At 43.2% G+C, this 20,654-nt stretch overlaps 1 protein-coding gene across 1 annotated transcript in view; it reads right to left on the bottom strand.

The window, feature by feature from the left end:
* Positions 1 to 14,985, bottom strand: part of LOC111949628 (protein phosphatase Slingshot homolog 2) — a 45,657-nt gene extending 30,672 nt beyond the window's left edge. The window contains exons 1-2 of the mRNA XM_070434025.1: positions 14,748 to 14,985; positions 7,572 to 7,615 (exon numbers count right to left, since the gene is read on the bottom strand). Coding sequence (XP_070290126.1) covers positions 7,572 to 7,615; positions 14,748 to 14,810 — 107 coding nt within the window. The 5' untranslated portion in view covers positions 14,811 to 14,985. The remainder of the gene's footprint in view (positions 1 to 7,571; positions 7,616 to 14,747) is intronic.
* Positions 14,986 to 20,654: the final 5,669 nt, after the last annotated feature.

Here is a 20,654-nt window from a genome sequence, read left to right as displayed (position 1 = left end):
GAAGAAAGAGTACATGAGGAGTCTACTTGTTTTTCTTAATTCGACTTAGTTTGTGCCGATTTCAGACTTGAGATGAGGGTGCAACTTGGACTTTTGCATACATCATTGGATTAATGTCAATGGGATAAGTTAAAATTGGAGTACAGACCTCAAGTGCGAGTACCGATCTTCACCATTGATCACAACAGTATCACAAGAGCCAGGTGACAAAGCAGACTCTATGGAAGCTATTTTAGTGTGTTTAAGTCTTTGTACTAGTACTGTACAAAGGCAGGCAGGCAACCGTACAGTATTTAAGGTCTCCTCTACAATGAGTCCCTACAAAGTCAACAGCTCAGTCTCCTCTTCCTGCTCCCCATTGTCCCTCGTCTCCGAACGAATATGAGCCAGTCCTGGAATTTCACTTAACACGACCTGGCCTTGGATAAAGAATGAAAGCGGTAATGCGTGTACACAACAAACATGACGGTTCTGAGAACACAGCTCTTCCTCTGTCCTTTACTTCCTTCCTGGTCTGCTTGAGCCAAAACAAACATTGTATAGGCTAGGCCTACATGGCTAAAATGTCCACCTTATAAAACAGGCCATAGTCTGTCTGGTCATTTGGTCTCACTCATATTGGAAAGCTGCAAATGGTGGCGGCCAGTGTAGTTTCACATGCTCCCCATGGGAGCTAGGTCTATAGGCTGTATTATGCAAATGTAGTGCTGCCTGAGACTTGGGGTAGGAGAGGTCAGACGCCAGAGGACAATTACACCTGACGACAGGGGCTCAAATCAGAGGGCTCTTAGTCAAAACACTCCATTGATGTTTCCAGTCCCCACGGTCCACCATTACCCAAGTCACTACATAACACAGGCTGCCGGTACACAAACAGGCAGCTCCTACACAAGTTGCCCTCCTAAAGTTATACAACGTAAGTGGCCAAAGATGAGAAGGCTGGCCGCGACAGCGTGGGACATGGCTACACTCAGTGTTTACAAAGCGTGTGTGTAACACTTGACTCCTCTCGTGCACTCCAAATAACATGACGGGGAAGGAGATGTAGAAACTCACACATACCTGGGTGTCTTCGGTTACAAGGCATCGTCACATGGTCTCCTCCATTCCAGTCTGCCTCCTCTCCGGTTATGAGGTTTAGCCGGTCACCCATTGGGTCATCATAGCAGGAAACGTTCAACCAACCAACACACATCAAAACACCATCTGTGCTAGTTATGTGGCACAGAATGTTTTGGACCTCTTAATAGGCTAGACCACTACTAAATCACATTGTTTTGTTTTGACTCTGGTAATAGGGTCCGACATGCGGGGTGGCAACATGTGGGTCCGATTGCGCAATGGCTCGTGTCGCTTTATGAATGAGAGTTAGCAGGAAAAAAGGGTCAAAGTGTTGCAGGCAGCAGTCAGCCACTGGGTCTCTGTGTACTCCCCAAGTTACCCCTTAACATCCTGCTCTCCACTACAAAGTGAGCAGCTGTTTCCTATTGGCCTGCTGCACTGGAGCTAGTTGGAGGAGTAGGGGGTCTGAAATGAGACCAGCCAGAACACATAGCCTACACTAACTGCAGCACTAGTAACAGACCTGGACATGAACGCTACAAGGCCAACCACAGGGCAAGCAAAAGTTTATTTAACCTACCACGTCGCCTATTTAGTTGTGATCTGAGCACCTTGGGACCTAAGGGCTAAAAAACGAGACACAGAAGGTCCCAGGAATTAGGAAAACAGTGATATGATCAGGAAAATTGTCAGCTGAGGTTAGAAGGGTAGTGCTGGTAGCCAGGAGAGGTGTTCCCCTTGACAGACAGGTGTGAGAAAACACGCTGCAATGAAAGACGATGACTCCAGGCCAGGGGTTTGAGTCGGCTTGCACAGCTGCCATTTCCTTTCCTTCCCGCAACCGGTAATGGGAATTTGTGAACACTGAGCACAGGGTAACTCAAATCCAGAATAACCTGCTGACAGCCACATCAGAGACGCAGCAGTAGGCAAATACACAGATGGAGTCAACCTGTACACCTCCCACTCGCCAAGTGCCCTTTTGGATGGTGGTAATTTATATAATTTTTTTATACAAGTTTGTGTCGTCAAGTTCGCCACCCCGTCCGTTGGTTGCACCTGTTGGTCTGTCCTGTACGAAGGTGGCGCACGCCCGGTTGTACCGGTTTCCAAGTCTGCCCCGTACTGGGATTGTGCACACCCATTATTCAAACATGCATGGCTTGGGATATGGTCCCCGATCGAGTGTGTGTGTGTAGCTAGCTACCTAGTTGTGTGTACCTAGTTGTGTGTAGCTAGCTACCTAGTTGTGTGTAGCTAGCTACCTAGTTGTGTGTAGCTAGCTACCTAGTTTAAAATAATCAGCAGTACTGCAACAGAAGCACAACATTTGACACTAGGATTGGCTGCATCAATGACCCTCCGACCCATCCCTTCTTCAGTCTGCAGCAGCAACACAGGTAGTCTAGACTCTAGCTAACCATCATACAGTGCCTTCGGAAAGTATTCAGACCCCTCAACTTTTTCCACATTTTGTAAGGTTATGAATAACATATTGTATAGTTATTTGATACGAGCATTGAAAATAAATTACAATCAGTAAAATAAATTGAGCTAGCCAACTTGCAGATTATCAGCTGATAGCTCACCCTCTTTTCAAGATGTCAATCACATCTTTAGGAGGCACTGTAACTACATGACCAAAAATGTGGACGCGTGCTCGTCTAACATCTCATTCCAAAACGATGGGCATTAATATGGAGTTGGTTCCCCTTTGCTGCTATTACAACCTCCCCTCTTCTGGGAAGGCTTTCCACTAGATGTTGGAACATTGTTGTGGGGACTTGCTTCCATTCAGCCACAAGAGCATTAGTGAGGTCGGGCAATTTGGCCTGGCTCGCAGTCAGTGTACCAATTCATCACAAAAGTGTTCGATGGGGTTGAGGTCAGGGCTCTGTGTAGGCCAGTCAAGTTCTTCCACACCGATCTCGACAAAGCATTTCTGTATGTACCTCGCTTTGTGCACAGGGGCATTGTCATGCTGAAACAGGAAAGGGCCTTCCCCAAAGTGTTGCCACAATGTGGGAAGCACAGAATCGTCTAGAATGTCACTGTATGCTGTAACGTTAAGACTTCCCTTCACTGGAACTAAGGGGCCTAGCCCAAACAATGAAAAACAACCCCAGACCATTATTCTTCCTCCACCAAACTTTACAGATGGCACTATGCATTGGGGCAGGTAGCGTTCTCCTGGCATCCGCCAAACCCAGATTCCTCCGTCGGACTGCCTTATGGTGAAGCGTGATTCATCACTCCTGAGAACGCATTTCCACTGCTCCAGAGTCCAATGGCTGCAAGCTTTACACCACTCCAGCCGACGCTTGGCATTGCGCATGGTGATCTTAGGCTTGTGCGCGGCTGCTCGGCCATGGAAACCCATTTTATGAAGCTCCTGACTAACAGTTCTTGTGTTGACGTTGCTTCCAGAGGCAGTTTGGAACTCTGTAGTGAGTGTTGCAACCAGTCCCGTTCTGTGAGCTTGTGTGGCCTACCACTTCGCGGCTGAGCTGTTTGAGCTAGTTGCTCCTAGACGTTTCCATTTCCCAATAACAGCACTTACGGTTGACCGGGGCAGCTCTAACATGGCAGAAACTTGATGAACTGACTTGTTGGAAAGGTGGTATCCTATGACGGTGCCACGTTGAAAGTCACGAAACTCTTCAGTAAGGCCATTCTACTGCCAATGTTTGTCTATGGAGATTGTATGGATGTGTGCTCGATTATATACACCTTTTAAAAGGCTTTTTGTGTATTTTTGCCCCCTGAAAGTCTGTGCTCGGCCCTGCACATCAGTGTGTGTGTGTGTGTGTGTGTCTACCGACTCAAATCTTACCAGAGCCATGTTGAAGTAAGCATTTGAAAGGAAATGCCTACTGAAAACAATGAATAGACAAGGTCACAGAAAAGACCCTGAACATCCTTTTGCCTCTCCCTTCTCCCCCTGCAGCCCAACAGCCCTCGCCTTACTATGAACGACAATCAAGTAGGCCTGTACTAGAAAGTATGCTGTCCTTGACATTCCTTGCAGTGCATACACGTCGCAAAGCCAGAGCACAGATGGATGTATTACAGTATGTTACACTTCAATCAGAGCAGTGGGAACAACAGCTGTCGTGTCTTTCTTGTGTGTGCGTGCGGCACAGAATAGATGACAATAGCACTCTTACCATAACTGGTAAGGACTGAGCAAAACATTGAACATGGAGTACTGCACAACCTTCACCCTCAAACGTTGCTTTCTGATATCCAACTAGATGCAATGTATATCTAGTACTGGAATCCTTATGTGGTGTATGTAATACACAGTTCATTTGGGCTTCTTGTTACATAACCAGTTGGGTGAGTAGCAGATGGGGGGGGAGTAATTGACAAAAGAGGGATCCAAATGACAAAATAGTCCAAGATCTGAAGACATTGAATGGGCGGGGGGATGACCTCACCATCACCATAGTATTACCTAATAGGTAATTGAGCCCACATGTCCTGCAGCATTGGAGTTAAATGGTGAAGTCAGTGCAACACATAATGGACATTAAAATGTTCTGTTATGGGGTTGTGCTGGCCAAATGCAAATCATGTCATGTTGGCTCCTTCTGAGCATGAAGCCAAACAGTTTGCAGTGGTGGACCCAGTGTTTGCAAACTATCACCAACTGTACTGGTATGGAGACCTCTGACTCCTACCTTGCATTAGCAAATTCAATAGACTAAATCCTGACCAGAAGTCAAGTTAAATCAATGTACAGAAAAGACCCTACATTACAAGGGTTAGTTTAACACAGTCATGTCATAACACTAACACAAGTCATAACACCACACAGTCATGTCATAACACTAACACAACAGTCATAACGCCACACAGTCATGTCATAACACTAACACAAGTCATAACATCACACAGTTATGTCATAACACTAACACAGTCATAACACTAAAACAACAGTCATAACACCACACAGTCATGTCATAACACTAACACAGTCATAACACTAACGCCACACAGTCATAACAGTAACACAAGGGAACAGAACATAAAACAGCCATGATAGCTGAATAGGCCTATAGGAAGTTAGTACAACAGACTTTATAGTGCTGTTTTGATGCAAGCCTACTAGCTTACCAAAATAATGGTGTCTGCCATAGCTGTGTACATTTAGGCTTGTCACAATCAGCTCGGTCATCAAGTAACGCTATGTAATATCATTACCCTGACGTTGACATGAAGGTCCTATGATGGAGAGTTCAGGTGAAATGCTACTGAGAAGAACAATACTTGACATTAGGCAAAGCCAAGGGGAAGTGATACTCAAACTCAGAAAAACACACGCCCTTGTTTATCAGTTCCATGTGTACTACAGCCAGGTCCTAACACCCTACAGCAGGGTTCAACAACTGGCATTCACCAACCATTCCATCACTCTCCTTCTTGGTCAACTAGCCCGATACGGTCACTAGAAAAACATTTAAATAAAAACCTTGGAATGAGTAGGTGTGTCCAAACCTTTGACTGGTACTGTGTGTGTGTATACATATATAAATAAAAAATAAAATTAGGCCCTTTGATCTGACGAGTTCAAATTTGAGATTTTTGGTTCCAACCACCGTGTCTTTGTGAGAATCAGAGTAGGTGAACGGATGATCTCCGCATGTGTGGTTCCCACCGTGAAGCATGGAGGAGGAGGTGTGATGGTGTGCTTTGCTGGTGACACTGATTTATTTAGAATTCAAGGCACACTTAACTAGCGTCGCTACCACAGCATTCTACAGCGATACGCCATCACATCTGGTTTGCGCTTAGTGGGACTACCATGTTTTTCCAACAGGACAATGCCCCAAAACACACCGCCATGCTGCGTAAGGGCTATTTGACCAAGAAGTAGAGCAATGGAGTGCTTCATCAGATGACCTGGCCTCCACAAACACCACAATCACCCGACCTCAATCCAATTGAGATGGTTGGGGGATGAGTTGGACGTAGGGGATGAGTGAAGGAAAAGCAGCCAACAAGTGCTCAGCATATGTGGGAACTCATTCAAGACTGTTGAAAAAGCATTCCAGGTGACTACCTCATGAAGCTGGTTGAGAATGCCAAGAGTGTGCAAAGCTCTCAAGGCAAAAGGTGGCTTCTCTGAAGAATCTCAAATATATTTTCATTTGTTTAACACTTTTTTGGTTACTACATGATTCCATGTGTTATTTCATAGTTTATTTTATTATTAATGTAGAAAACTGTAAAAATAAAGAAAAACCCTTGAATGAGCAGGCGTGTCCAGACTTGACTGCTACTGTATATACACACTTTTTTTCGGTGGAATTTTCATTGTTGGACATAACAGAAAATTAACTGCAAGTGATTTTAATTGAAGAAATCTGTTCCCAAGTACTTCCACGCATAATAGGGAGACACGTGATCGCATACAAATGTAAGCAAGGTTTGAAATGATTATGTTTTAGTCAAACATATCTGTTTGGGCTTCTTGCGGTCAATTTGCAGTCTACAAATGATCTGTAATTATGTTATGGCCCCCCTACCATCCACTCCAGAAAAATATTAACCTATAGGCTAACCCATAATAACCTATAACTATTAGTATGTATTAGTATGTCCTGTATGAATAGGCATTAATCCAAGAGATCCACACTGATAAACCCAACTGCCAAGACAAGTGAAACAACAACAACAGTGACGTCTTGTCCTTCTATAAAACACCCACACTGACGTCAAGCGGCAGGTAACACAGATAACAGATACAACCATGCAAATAGATCAGGAGTACACAACTGGAGTAGTCATACACGAGTACTACAAACCAACCCAAATACGTACATAGGCTATTTTGGAAATGCAAAATAGTTAGCCTAGTGTTTTGAAGATGCAAAATGGCAACCATTAGTCCTTTTCTACCCTTCTCCTGTAATGACCTAAAACTAAGTGTGAATAAAAATTCGGACAACGATGCTAGTCAAGAGCAAGTCTACATGTTGATAGAAATGTATTTTTCAAGATATTTGAAAATATATTGTGTGATATACTGTAAATTGAAAGGAGATATGTAGTCACTCTTGTTTTGTGCACGCGTGCGTTTTTTTTAAATGCCCAGGCCTAACTGGCAATGTACAGCCATTAGAATGTTCCTGTGTTTGCTTGCGACCCCTCTGTCGGTCATTTTGCTGCCTGGGTCTGAGACTAAATGAGAGTCAGTTGACTCTGCAGCAGTATGTGTGAGCTGAGTTGACCCAAGAGACAGTATTGATATCAACCCAACGGCCAACACAGCAAATAAACTCTTGTCAACGCACTCTCCCTGGTGGACAGCAGCTAGAAGTACAGCTGAGCTTCCAAAGGGCCAACGACAGACGTTTGTCTCAGCTGATTCAGGCACTGAACACAACAATAATTGAGAAATTCAGCCGGCCTGGAAGGTTGTCAGTGCAATACCCAAAAATACGTCATAGTTGTTCGATTACAATACTTTGTTTTACTGCTAACTGGTAATGGTCTAGCCTTACCTCCGGGGCTGGGAGCGACGATCATCCTCACCACTGTCTGCRTCCTGGGGAGAGAGCAGAGAACCAGTCAGAAACCAACATGCACATACACACTAATGTATCCATAAACGGACTATAGTAATGACACATTATACAGACAGACAAACAGCTGCGGTCACATGAATAGACAAGGTTGCTTGTTCACAATAACCGCCATGAACAAGGAGATAAGCATATGAATCAAATCAAGTATGAATCAAGTTAAGTGTCTCATGACTAACAATGAGCCAAACAGATTCCTACTACAGCAATATTAGGCGGTGTGATGCTGCCAGACCTTTTGAACAAGAATTCCACACCCAGTCAAAACAAGATGTCCATATTTGGGCTTGTTAGACATWAGTGTATAGCTATCTATTCAAGGGAGATTTTGCAACAAGGTTTGCATCGGGCACCGAGGAAGYGCGAATTAACCTTATTTTAAAGAGGATAATAAATTCCACATTGGCTAAAATGTGCCGCTAAATATCCACTTTCATCCCATGTCATGGGGTTGGCCGTTGTGATATTTCACTAAACCCAGAACAAGGCAGAATAGATAAGGGTTGAAATGGCTGCTAGCCTGTTTTGAAGCGTCCCCCTCTCTCCACCCAGGCCCGGCAGTCTGTTGTCCCTGCTCAGACAGACAGGCAGGCAGACCCTAATCCCAGCCTGTTCTGCTCCAGTAATCTCCAAACTCAGGGAACTTTCTCCCAGCGATCAGGCTGTCAATCCTGGACAAGGCAGCCCTAGCAGATCTCACCCGCCTCTGCCCAGTCACATAGAGAGATACTGAACTGGGTTAATTAAGCCCAATGCACCACACACTGGCTACATTCACCATGTCCTATGCAGACACACGATGTACATGATGGGATGAAGTGATCCAGCCAATGTATCTTCATTGAGAAGAGCACACACACAAACAAAACCCCAGACAGAGCCCAGACCTATACTCAAGAATACAACAATGCTTACAATTAGGCCTAATCTATGTAAAGAGTTCTGCTTATTGGGCTTGTGTGCACGACCATGATGGCACACAAACAAGAGAAAACATGAGCAAATCAAAAAGCCTTGGCCTGGACATAAACCCTCACACGATGTAAATCAGCTGCTGTCACAGCCAGGCATGACATTTGAGAAATGCATTTAAGAAACATGGTGACAAAGGAGAACCTTGACTCGAGGGAGCCACCCATCCCTTCAACGAGACAAACTTTCCAAAACACTTCACCCACTGTCTTTTCAATGGCAAAAGCAACAGAGGCCAATAGGCTGCTATAGGAAGGTGTTTAAGTGGCAAAGTGGAGGAGAGACCCACAAGCTTCCTCCTCTCCCTGTGGTTAAGTCACCATACATGTAATACTATGTACAGGCCCGTCTCCATGGTCACCATGCCACCACATGGAGGAAGGAGCTACAGGGGATTGCGTCGAGCCAATGAGAAGGGAGTATTTAGTGTGCTACTAGGAAGATTCCCCCGTCCAGCAATCCTTCTCTCTGATTCGATGTTCAGAATACAGAGTAGGCTTAATTAATAGGCGAGACGCTTCAGTATGAGCTGATACTTGCTTAAACAATAGTCAGTGTTACGCATAAATCTTCCATCTGTCACCCCTATCTTTGTATGGTGTTAACATCTATGCTAAATAAAAATGCACTTCAAGTTGGAGCATCAGTATCCAATGGGATATAAGACACATGGAGCTAAAGGATATGATAGCACTATATCCACTCCACACACAGCAAAGGCAGTCAACTATAATGCTTTGTAATCATGACCATCCATCYTTCCAAGGATGCTAGCCATAATAACCCTGACCTGCATGGCATCTTGCTGTGGTAATGGCCTGCCAGTAGAACATAGCTGAGGAGGCTCTTTCTCAGGAGAAGAGCCTCACATGGGTGCCTCTCATACATCACTTGACAGGCAGCTGGTGCCCTCAAAATAAAGGAAACGCTTGAGTAAATGAGGGATGCAAAGTATATTGAAAGCAGGTGCGTCCACTAGAGGTCGATCGATTAATCGGAATGGCAGATTAATTAGGGCTGATTTCAAGTTTTCATAACAATCGGTAATCGGCATTTTTGGACACCGATTATGGCCGATTACATTGCACTCCACGAGGYGACTACCTGTTATGCGAGTGCAGCAAGGAGCCAAGATAAGGCGCTAGCTAGCATTAAACTTATCTTATAAAAAACAATCAATCTTAACTACACATGGTTGATGATATTACTAGTTTATCTAGCTTGTCCTGCGTTGCATATAATCGATGCGGTGCCTGTTAATTTATCATTGAATCACAGCCTACTTCCCCAAACGGGTGATTTAAGCGCATTCGCGACAAAAGCACTGTCGTTGCACCAATGTGTACCTAACCATAAACATCAATGCCTTTCTTAAAATCAAAACACAAGTATATATATTTTTAAAACCTGCATATTTAGTTAATATTGCCTGCTAACATGAATGTATTTTAACTAGGGAAATTGTGTCACTTCTCTTGCGTTCTGCGCAAGCAGAGTCAGGGTATATGCAGCAGTTTGGGCCGCCTGGCTCGTTGCGAACTGTGTGAAGTCCATTTATTCCTAACAAAGACCGTCATTAATTTGCCAGAATTGTACATAATTATGACATAACATTGAAGGMTGTGCAATGTAAAAGCAATATTTAGACTTAGGGATGCCACCCGTTAGATAAAATACGGAACGGTTCCGTATTTCACTGAAAGAATAAACGTTTTGTTTTCGAAATGATKGTTTCCGGATTTGACCATATTAATGACCTAAGGCTCGTATTTCTGTGTGTTGTTGGGTTCGACATTTTGAACATTAAGATATTAAATAAATTATAGATATAATCAAAAGGAGAAAGTMAAGGGTTCTCTGTAGAAGGACAGATAGCTGTGGAATGTGTTGGGGYAKAGGAGCAGAGCACAGTGTTCATACAGGAAAGACAGATGGACATCTGTGGATTAGATGGATGGGTTGAGGTCAGGACGTGAGGACTGGTCACCTGAAGGGAGTAATACCGGTTTGGGATCTTGTTACTCTTTTCCTGTTAAACCATAAACTAAGGATTGGAGAAGGGGAGTGTCTTAAATAGGAGGTATATAACAGTGATGTTTTGCTGTCTGATTACAGCTGTACAGAACCTTTGGGAAGAATTAAACTTGGTTAAAGCTTCTCTAGTGTCCATGGGTTATTTATTAGAATATTAGAATATATTAGAATTAAGTCTATGATTTGATAGAGCAGTCTGACTGAGCGGTGGTAGGCAGCAGCAGGCTCGGAAGCATTCATTCATACAGCACTTTCCTGCATTTGCCAGCAGCTCTTTGCTGTGCTTCAAGCATTGTGCTGTTTATGATTTCAAGCCTATCAACTCCCGAAATTAGGCTGGCAATACTAAAGTACCTTAGAACATCCAATAGTCAAAGGTATATGAAATACAAATGGTATAGAGAGAAATAGTCCTATAACTACTACAACCTAAAACTTTTTACCTGGGAATATTGAAGACTCGTGTTAAAAGGAACCACCAGCTTTCARATGTTCTGAGCAAGGAACTTAAACGTTAGCTTTTTTACATGGCACATTTGGCACTTTTACTTTCTTCTCCAACACTTTGTTTTTGCATTATTTAAACCAAATTGAACATGTTTCATTTATTTGAGGCTAAATTGATTTTATTGATGTATTATATTCAGTTAAAATATGTGTTCATTCAGTATTGTTGTAATAGTCATTATTACAAATATATAAATATATATAAAAAAGAAAACAATTTCTTTAAAAAATAGGGCGATTATTCGGTATCAAATAATCGGCGTTGAAAAATCGGTATCGGCGTTGAAAAATCATAGTCGGTCGACCTCTAGCATCCACACAGGTGTGGTTCCTGAGTTAATTAAGCAATTAAAACATCCCCATCATGCTTAGGGTCATGTAGAAATAAATATTATTTTGGCTAGCATGGCTAMAAGAGATCTCAGTGACTTTGAAAGAGGGGTCTCAAAGGAGCATGGGGATAGGGAAAAGGGTTTACCTTGTCAGATGCAGAACTGAATGCATTCAACTGAAACGTGTGTTCCGCATTTAACCCAACCCCTGTGAATCAGAGAGGTGCGGGGGGATACCTTGACCCCTTTTTCATGATATCCAAATTGGTAGTTACAGTCTTGTCCCATCGAGAGCCATGCGCCCGCCGAAACACGACCCTGCCAAGCCGCCAGTGTTGCCAACTAATTTTCAGGGTAAGTTGATTTGTTGCTAAATGACGTTGTGATGTTATTGCGTGATGACGTCATTACGTAAAACTGTCATTATGTAGAATACACAATAACGTTACTCAAAATGACTTGCCATCTGATTTGACATGTTGATTTGACATGTTASTTTAGATTTGTTTATTATCATTTTGATTGAGAAATGTTGATTGATGTAAGTTCTGTTCAAGACCAAACATTTGTGACCAACTATAGTCATTGGGTTCGTCTCGAACGCATACTACTGCAGTCAGCCAACAATGATTTGCAATTTGCTGAAATTGCTGCTGGCCTGCGCACGAGCTGAACGCCTGCTGCTAACGTCACTCACAATGCACTTTTGCAGCCAGGCACGTGTGTTGTGACTGAGAAAATCATTTTTGTGTCATTTAGTGGGAAAATTAGTGCATTTTAGCGTTTGAGTCACTTTTCAAAAGCTAAAAGTTCCAAATAAATATTTAAAAGTAGCCAAATTTGTTGCTAGGTGCTGTTTGAAAAAAAAAAAGTTGCCAGAGTAGTCTGAAAAGTTGCTACATCTAGCAGCAAAATTGCTAAGTTGGCATCACTACAAGCCGCACTGCTTCTTGACACAKTGCTCGCTGAACCCGAAGCCAGCCGCACCAATGTGTCGGAGGAAACACCGTACAGCTGGCGACGGAAGTCAGAGTGCATGCGCCCGGCCGCCACAAGGAGTCGCTAGAGAGCGATGGGACAAGGACATTCTGGCCAGCCAAACCCTTTCCTAACCCGGATGGCGCTGGGCAATTGTGTGCCGACTCATGGGTTTCCCGGTCGAGGCCGAGATCGAACACGGATCTCAAGTGCGATGCAGTGCCTTAGACCGCTGCGCCACTCAGGAGGCCCTGTGGGGGTGTGGGGTGGGTGGGGGGCAACTACCTTAAATCGTCATCATCAGCAGTTGTTGTTGGGGGTTTAAAGGGTGTGTGTCTCAGCCACCAGATTTCAACCCAATTGAACACTTATAGGAGACTCTGGAGCCCTTAACACATCATTTCTGTGTTGACCTTTGCTTTAATTGTTTTCATGGCTGTTTGAGAGAAACATAGTTAATCTCTCACATTCCTCTTTCCCATTTATACTGGCCTAATGTGATTCAGGCATTGACAACTCGCAATGAGAGATGTCACAGCAAAGCAGCAAGTATTTTACTTTCTCTAGCCAACAGACCTCAGACTGCCCTCAATGGATACGTTCCAAATAGCACCCTCGTCCCTTTATAGTCCACTACTTTTGACCAAAAGGGAATAAAGTATCATTTGGGACGCAAACAATATAGGGCTGGATAGGGCTGTTGAATTTAAGCAATCACAGAACTGATCCATTAGCGCTGTTGGTCAGGCACTCCACGAACAGGGTTGCCTACCCCTGGGCTAGGCTGTCTAGCTACAACCCTTATGTGGAATCATCCACTGGCATTTCAGCCAGCCAGCCAGGCAACCCTCGATATGTCATATGGAATCATCCTCAGTGCGGGTCATAAAATGTAGTTGGACAGCCATGTCATACTAACCCGGTTTTCATGCAAAACGTTAACAGAATAACTTGAGCCTAGTTGATTTGGAACTGTTGTGAGAGTCGATGACATTGTTTTGGCTAGGTCTGTTGTAATAAAATGTATGAAAAAAAAGTACCCAAATGGCATACTTGAGTAACAGTAAAAGATACCTTAATAGAAAAAGTTAACCTGTAAAATACTATTTGAGTAAAAGTATTTGGTTTTAAATATACTTAAGTATCAAAAGTAAATGTAATTACTAAAATATAAGTATTACAATTATGAATCATTACATAAGCAAACCAGACAGCACAATGTTCTTGTTTTTTATTTATTTACAGATAGCCAGGAGCACACTGCAACACTCAGACATCATTTAGAAACAAAGCATGTGTTTAGTGAGTCCGCCAGATCAGAGGCAATAGGGATGACCAGGGATGTTCTCTTGATAAGTGCATGAATTTGATCATTTTCCTGTCCTGCTAGCCATTCAAAACGCAGAGTACATTTGGGTGTCAGAGAAAATGTATGGAGTAAAAAGTCGATTTTTTWATTTATGAATATAGTGAAGTAAAAGTCAAATATAAATAGTAAAAGTACAGATACCCCCAAAAACCTACTTTGCACCACTGTCTATACAGTACAAACATTTATGGCAGTGACTGAGTGCAACATTTATGATCAGTTAGCTATGCCTCCGGTAAACTCGCCAACAAAGATTGACACTGACAGATAGCTAAGCTATGATGAGTTGGCTTATTTGAGTTCTTTTAGACCATTTATATAATTTACTTGGGGATAAACAGGTCAGAGATGCACTGGAATCATTTGCATTGCAAACAGTCACTATACCTAGCTAACTAGCTAGTTACAAGTTGAGAAACTTCACTGGCTAGCTGGCCAGCCAGCCACTGACTGTGGTAGCTAAGCGACGACTTCCCTGGACACCGGAAAGTTTAACTTTGTCCATGCAAAAGTTAAAAATGTATATTTATACACAACGCAGACAACTAAAACACGTTTCCGTTTAACAATTTCTTAGGAACGCATGCACACAAAAAAAGCAGGGCATAACCAGCTAGTGTAGATAGCTGGGACACCCTTTCCACCCCACTTCGCTACAAAGTGCTTTTCGTGGCAGGTTAAGAGACCAGATCCGCTAACCCTAACCCTTTTCCTAACCCTATCCTCAGTCTCCTGCCACGAAAAGGTCACTTCGGTATCGAAGTGCTGTGAAAAGTGTTTCCCCTAGCTAACTACCGCATGGGACAACATACTTGTTAGCTAGCTATAGCCACCCTAAACAATACCATTAGAATTGAGCCTTAAATCCCGTGCTATGACAGATGACCAAGCTCGACAACTCACCGAAACGCAGGGACTGGAGCTAACGCTGGGTGTTGGCGAACGCTGAACGGTGACCAGCGKCATTCAAGGTCCAGGAAACAGATATCTTAGTTAGAGAAAGCAGAGGCAGCGAGATGGTCATAATTTGAGCAGATGACATGCAAGGCGCCCGAGGTTATTGGGTCGTTGGTGATTTCCCTCCTATTCATTCAGCAGCGTCTTTTGGCGCATGCGATCCACTTGCCAGCTGTCAAACGACATTGTCRAATGCTGCGTTCATAACAACTCGTACATTCGTAATTACCAGTATACGACTGGGGAAATCCAATTGAACGGCCCTCCAACTCGTAATTACAAATGGGAATCATCTCTGAACTCCGATTTCTCCCACGTGCTGATKTCTGAAGTCACATACTAAGGAAATTACTTCGATAACAGCATTTTCGGCAATTAAATGAAACAAAACATCATTTATAAAAACGATATATTATTGTGCCTTTTTAACACCAMAATTTGTTTGGAAGCATGATATCTGTACTAATAGTTTATGGTTGGCACAACTTGTTTGACATTTGTCAAAGCATGTGAATGCACACAACAAACCCATTCTCACAGTTTWCAAGTAGACCTAGTATATTCCAAGTTTCCCACTTATGATGAACGCAGCAAAACCATGCTGGACTCAATCAGGCAAGGGTGGAAGAAAATAATGCGTTCCTACACGTTTGAAAATTACGTTTTGACATGAGGCTCCTCGSACCAAATATAGCTAATTACATAAGTCTATGGTTTAAACAATATGCAGCTGAGTGAACACTAATGGATATGAAAAAGCAATACCGTCTGGAACAAACTGGTTGAATCAACGTTGTTTCAACGTAATTTCAACCAATACACTCAATGTGATGACGTTGAATCAACGTGGAAAACTGATTGGATTTGTAAAAAAGGGGGTTACGTTAGTTGACAACTCAACCAAATGTAAATCAAAACTAGATGTTGAACTGACGTCTGTGCCCAGTGGGTGGTGTAAATGTACAGTGATTCCAAAAGTATTCATACCCCTTGATTTTTGTTGTGTTACAGCCTTAATTCAAAATTGATTAAATATATATTTTTCTACACACAGATGATGACAAAGTGAAAACATGTTTTTAGACATTTTTGCAAATTTATTGAAAATGAAATACAGAAATATATAATTTACATAAATATTTAAACCCCTTAGTCAAAACTTTGTAGAAGCACCTTTGGCGGCGATTACAGATTTGAATTGTCTTGGGTATGTCTGTATCAGCCTTGCACATCTGGATTTGGGGATTTTCTTCCTATCAGATTTTCTCAAATTCTTAAATTAGATGGGGAGCAGTGCTGAACAGCAATCTTCAAGTTTTTCCAAAGATTTTCAATGGGATTCAAGTCTGGACGTTGACTGGGCCACTCAAGGACTTTCACATTCATGTTCTGAAGCCATTCCAGTAGTTATTTTTTTAATCTTCGCTCCTGTCTAAGGTCATTTGCACTCTGAASCAGGTTCTCATCAAGGATTTGCCTGTATTTGGCTCCATTCATGGTTCCCTCTATCCTTATCAATATCCCAGTCCCTGCTGCTGAAAAGCATCCCCATAGCATGATACTGCCACCACCATGCTTCACGGTAGGGATGGTGTTAGACGAGTGATGAGCTGTGCCTGGTTTTCTCCAGACATAGCCATTTGCATTCATGCCAAAGAGTTGAATTTGTCTCATCAGACTACATAATATTTTGCCTTATGATCTCAGAGTCTTTAACGTGCTTTTTTGCAAACTCCAGGAGTGCTGTCATGTGCCTTTTTCTCAGGAGTGTCTTCCYTCTAGCCACTCTCCCATAAAGCCCAGATTGGTGAAGCGCTGTAGAGACTGTTGTCCTTCTGGCCATCTCAGCCAAGGAACTTTGTAGTTCTGTCAGWGTGGTCATTGGGATCTTGGGTTCTTGGTTCTTGGTTGCAGTAAAATCTTGTACAACCAGGTACTGCTCTGCAGCTGCAAACTATACTAATAAAAAACCCACTACCCCATTCRGCTATTTTGACCTAATCTCTTCCTGCACCATGCCAACAGCCTGGGAGGACAGGACACCATCCCTCAACACACCCTGTAACTCTTCTGAAGTCAAATACTTATCTGCAGCTGCCACCACATCACAAAGCCCTGACCTCAATCCRATAGAAAATTTGTGYMCAGAACTGAAAAAGCGTGTGCTAGCAAGGAGGCCTACAAACCTGACTCAGTTACACCAGCTCTGTCAGGAGGAATGGGCCAAAATTCCCCCAACTTATTGTGAGAAGCTTGTGGAAGGCTACCTGAAACATTTGACCCAAGTTAAACAATTTAAAGGCAATGCTACCAAATACTAATTGAGTGTATGTAAACTTCTGACCCACTGGGAATGTGATGAAATAAATAAAAGCTGAAATAAATCATTCTCTCTACTATTATTCTGACATTTCACATTCTTCAAATAAAGTGGTGATCCTAACTGACATAAGACAGGGAATTTTTACTAGGATTAAATGCCAGGAATTGTGAAAAACTGAGTTTAAATGTATTTGGCTAAGGTGTATGTAAACTTCCAACTTCAACTGTATATATATATATATATGACATTACATTTCTACTACTTGGACATCTCAGCTTCTCCCTTCTGCAAACACATGTCCAAAAGCTTTAACGTGATTGGTCTTGGGATAAATGCTCTGACTCTGTAGTTTATATACCCCAACCGCACTTGAGTAGGGAGAGACTCCATATCAAAAAACTAAAGAACAGACTTTTTCTTCATTCACCACACGATTCATCCGACGTGCATCAATCACTCCAGGAACATTTTTAATCTCTGTAACATCGACTTCCCACGAGACGCCAGATATTACCCCCTTGAGGGCTGCCTTGTTCCCGAAGACACACACGTCAAACTTTCGGGTGAGACGCAAAACACTTTCCTTCTGATCCTCAGAAGTACAACAAGATCTAAACAAACCCGCCTCTCTTAATCCTCARAGCTTTCACTTTACCCAGCACTCTCTCCACCAGTTTGGATATCTAAAATGGATTCTTCAAGATTGGTAATCCGATCAGCTGCTCCTRATGAATAAGCCGTAATCCTACAAGAAAAGAAAAGACATTCTCAGTACTGTATGCTACTTTTCTCCYTTTTCCAATCTTTTGGACAATATTCCAATTCTCCTTGACTCAACCACCATTAGGTTCAAGATCCACATCAGCTTCCATCATCTTTTCCTCAAACTCCCACCTCTGACATGCACTGTCAGAGCTCAGGTGCATCCAATTTGAGACCTTATATAGAGAGGTGTGGTTCGTTCAAAATCATGTCCAAACAATTGAATTGGCCACAGGTGGACTCCAATCAAGTTGTAGAGATGTCTCAAGGATGATCAAAGGAAATTGGATGCACCTGAGCTCAATTGTGTCATAGCAAGGGGGTGTGAATACTTGTTTTCACTTTGTCATTATGGGGTATTGTGTGCAGATGGGTGAGAAAACAAAAATCTATCCCATTGAATTCAGGCTGTAACACAACAAAACGTGGATGAATACTTTTCTGCAGGCACTGTAGCTCTTTCAGAAGGATTTTTAAAGAGAGCTTTTCAGGGAGCTTTTATGCAGAGAGAGTTTCACGTCATTTTAAAGAATGTTGGTTTGAAAAGGAAATGTGACTTCTGTCACGTACCACATACCATGCTCTAGCCTGCACTTCCTCTTGTACGCAACCGAGGGGAAGAAATGGGAAAAGAAAACACAAGAACATAAAGGCGCCAATGTATTTTCCAAGTAAACTCCATTGTAGACTCTATTGTGAAAAGGCCTCCCAATTAACTGTCAAAATAAAAGGGAGGGAACCTATCATATGAAACACACACTGCTCTGCAGTGAAGCTGAGCTGAGCGATGAGGTCATGTTTCAGTGGCCCCTCCCTCCCTCCCTTTGCGTCCTCTCATTTACAACAAGTGATCTTTCTCCTTCCCTTAGTGACCATCAAACAGAGACCTGTGCCTTGCAACCAGCAGACGCCACCCCTACACACACTGGGGAGGGTGTTGTTGGTTACAGGGGTAGATCGAGATTTGAGGTGCAGAGATTCATTTCCACAGGGCTGTTTATTGACTGCCTGCATTGCTGCCATCCTTTGGGAATTGTACTCAAGGGGATAGAAAGGGGAGGATTGGAATGTTGTCAATCCGTTTCGCACAGAAGTYGAACGGGAAAAGGTAAACAAGGAGTCTGATACAGAAGGCAAAGGAAAAAGATAACTAACAGAAAACATGAATACACTTTAGTCTTGGTCAGGGGGTTATTTGTGTGTTTTCCATATATTAATCATATTTCTTAGGGTAGTTTATTTTGCATAATTTAATCTTTTGACATAATTTTCATTTTTTTTGTTGAATATAAATATTGTATTGCACATACATATCTGTAACAATCTAAAAAAAACGTAAATACCTATCTTAAATACCTTGTCTCAGAGAAAATGAACATGAGTGCAAAATTGCCTACAAGGCAAAGATACCCACCAATCAGATCAGTTGCCCTAGTTTTCTCCTCATTTTGACATTTTACAGCAGACCCTCTATCCTCTCTCTATCTGGGGAGGGAAAGGAGGGATAAAAATGAAAGGGTCTCAGGAGGACAGAGAGGGGTGGGAGAGCACTCTGGAGAGACAGATCACCAGCCGAGGGTCAGAGCTGGGGCGCAGACTGGACTCCCACAGGGAGTGTGTCCGCAAAGTTCAACTGACCCAAGGGGTGTGGACCTTGACTGACCCTCTTACCCAGTACTGGCTCAGTCAGGATGGAGAACAATCCATGGATTCTAGGTTAGAACATTCACCTCCCCATTCCCCAATCTAATGTAGATCATTTAGCAAGAAAATGAGCTCTACCATGTATTATTCATGAATGTGTGCTCTGCTCTGTCTTTGCAGGATTTACCTGCTGGAGAAGGTCTTACCGTCTCTGGTTCCATGTGTCGGGCAGCTCCTTAGAGAGGCAGAGCGGAGGGGAGAGACTGAGGGAGAGGGAGAAGAAGGGGAAAGGAGGAGGGGTGAGGTTGAAGTGGGTTCATCTCCATTCAGTCCCCTGCTTTATCTGGGCCATTGCTTGAAAAGGTCCTCCTCCTCCTCCCCCTCTCTTCATCCCCCTCTCAATTCCATCCCCCTCCTTTCTGACCGAGAAGAGGCAGCCCAGTACCGCCTGGGGATGGAGCTCACCCTGCAACTGCTACATATGCACCAGGCAGCCGGTGGGATATATTCATCACCCCTGAGAGAGAGAAGAGAGAGAGAGAGAGAGAGAGAGAGGGAGCGAGAGAGAGAGAGTACAGATACCCCCAAAAACGACTTAAGTAGTTGTAACGACTTCCGCCGAGTCGGCCCTTCTCTTGTTCGGGTGGTGTTCGGCGGTCGACGTCACCGGCTTTCTAGTCACCATCGATCCATTTTTCAGTTTCGTTTTTGTTTTGTCTGTATTTTACACCCCTGGTTTCAATTCCCCCATCATGTTCCTATTTAACCCTCTGTCTTTCATTTATGTTTGTCCGTGATTGTTTGTGCGTTGGTGTTGTTATTTTGATACGTGTCCGTATCTGTTTCTTTTCCATTTGTGGAATTGTGCATATATTTTGAGTAAAAACTCTGTGGTTTCGCTCAGACCTGTGTCCTGCGTTTGACTCCATACATTCTCCGCACACAACCCTGACAGAATCACCGACCAGATTCAAATGGAGTCAGCAGGCGCAGCCAGCCCTTCTCTCCCAGTAGAGGAGCAGGTTCACCAGCACGCGACTATTTGCATAGTTTAGGGACAGCCATGGATCGCGTGCTGCAGACTATGGACAGATGGGAGAGAGGAGGTCTCCCGGTAAAAGAGA

Source organism: Salvelinus sp. IW2-2015, linkage group LG22 (genome assembly GCF_002910315.2).
Source record: "Salvelinus sp. IW2-2015 linkage group LG22, ASM291031v2, whole genome shotgun sequence".
Classification (NCBI taxonomy): Eukaryota; Metazoa; Chordata; class Actinopteri; order Salmoniformes; family Salmonidae; genus Salvelinus; species Salvelinus sp. IW2-2015.
Note: the sequence above shows the minus strand (reverse complement) of the source record. Positions and strands in the feature narration are given on the sequence as shown.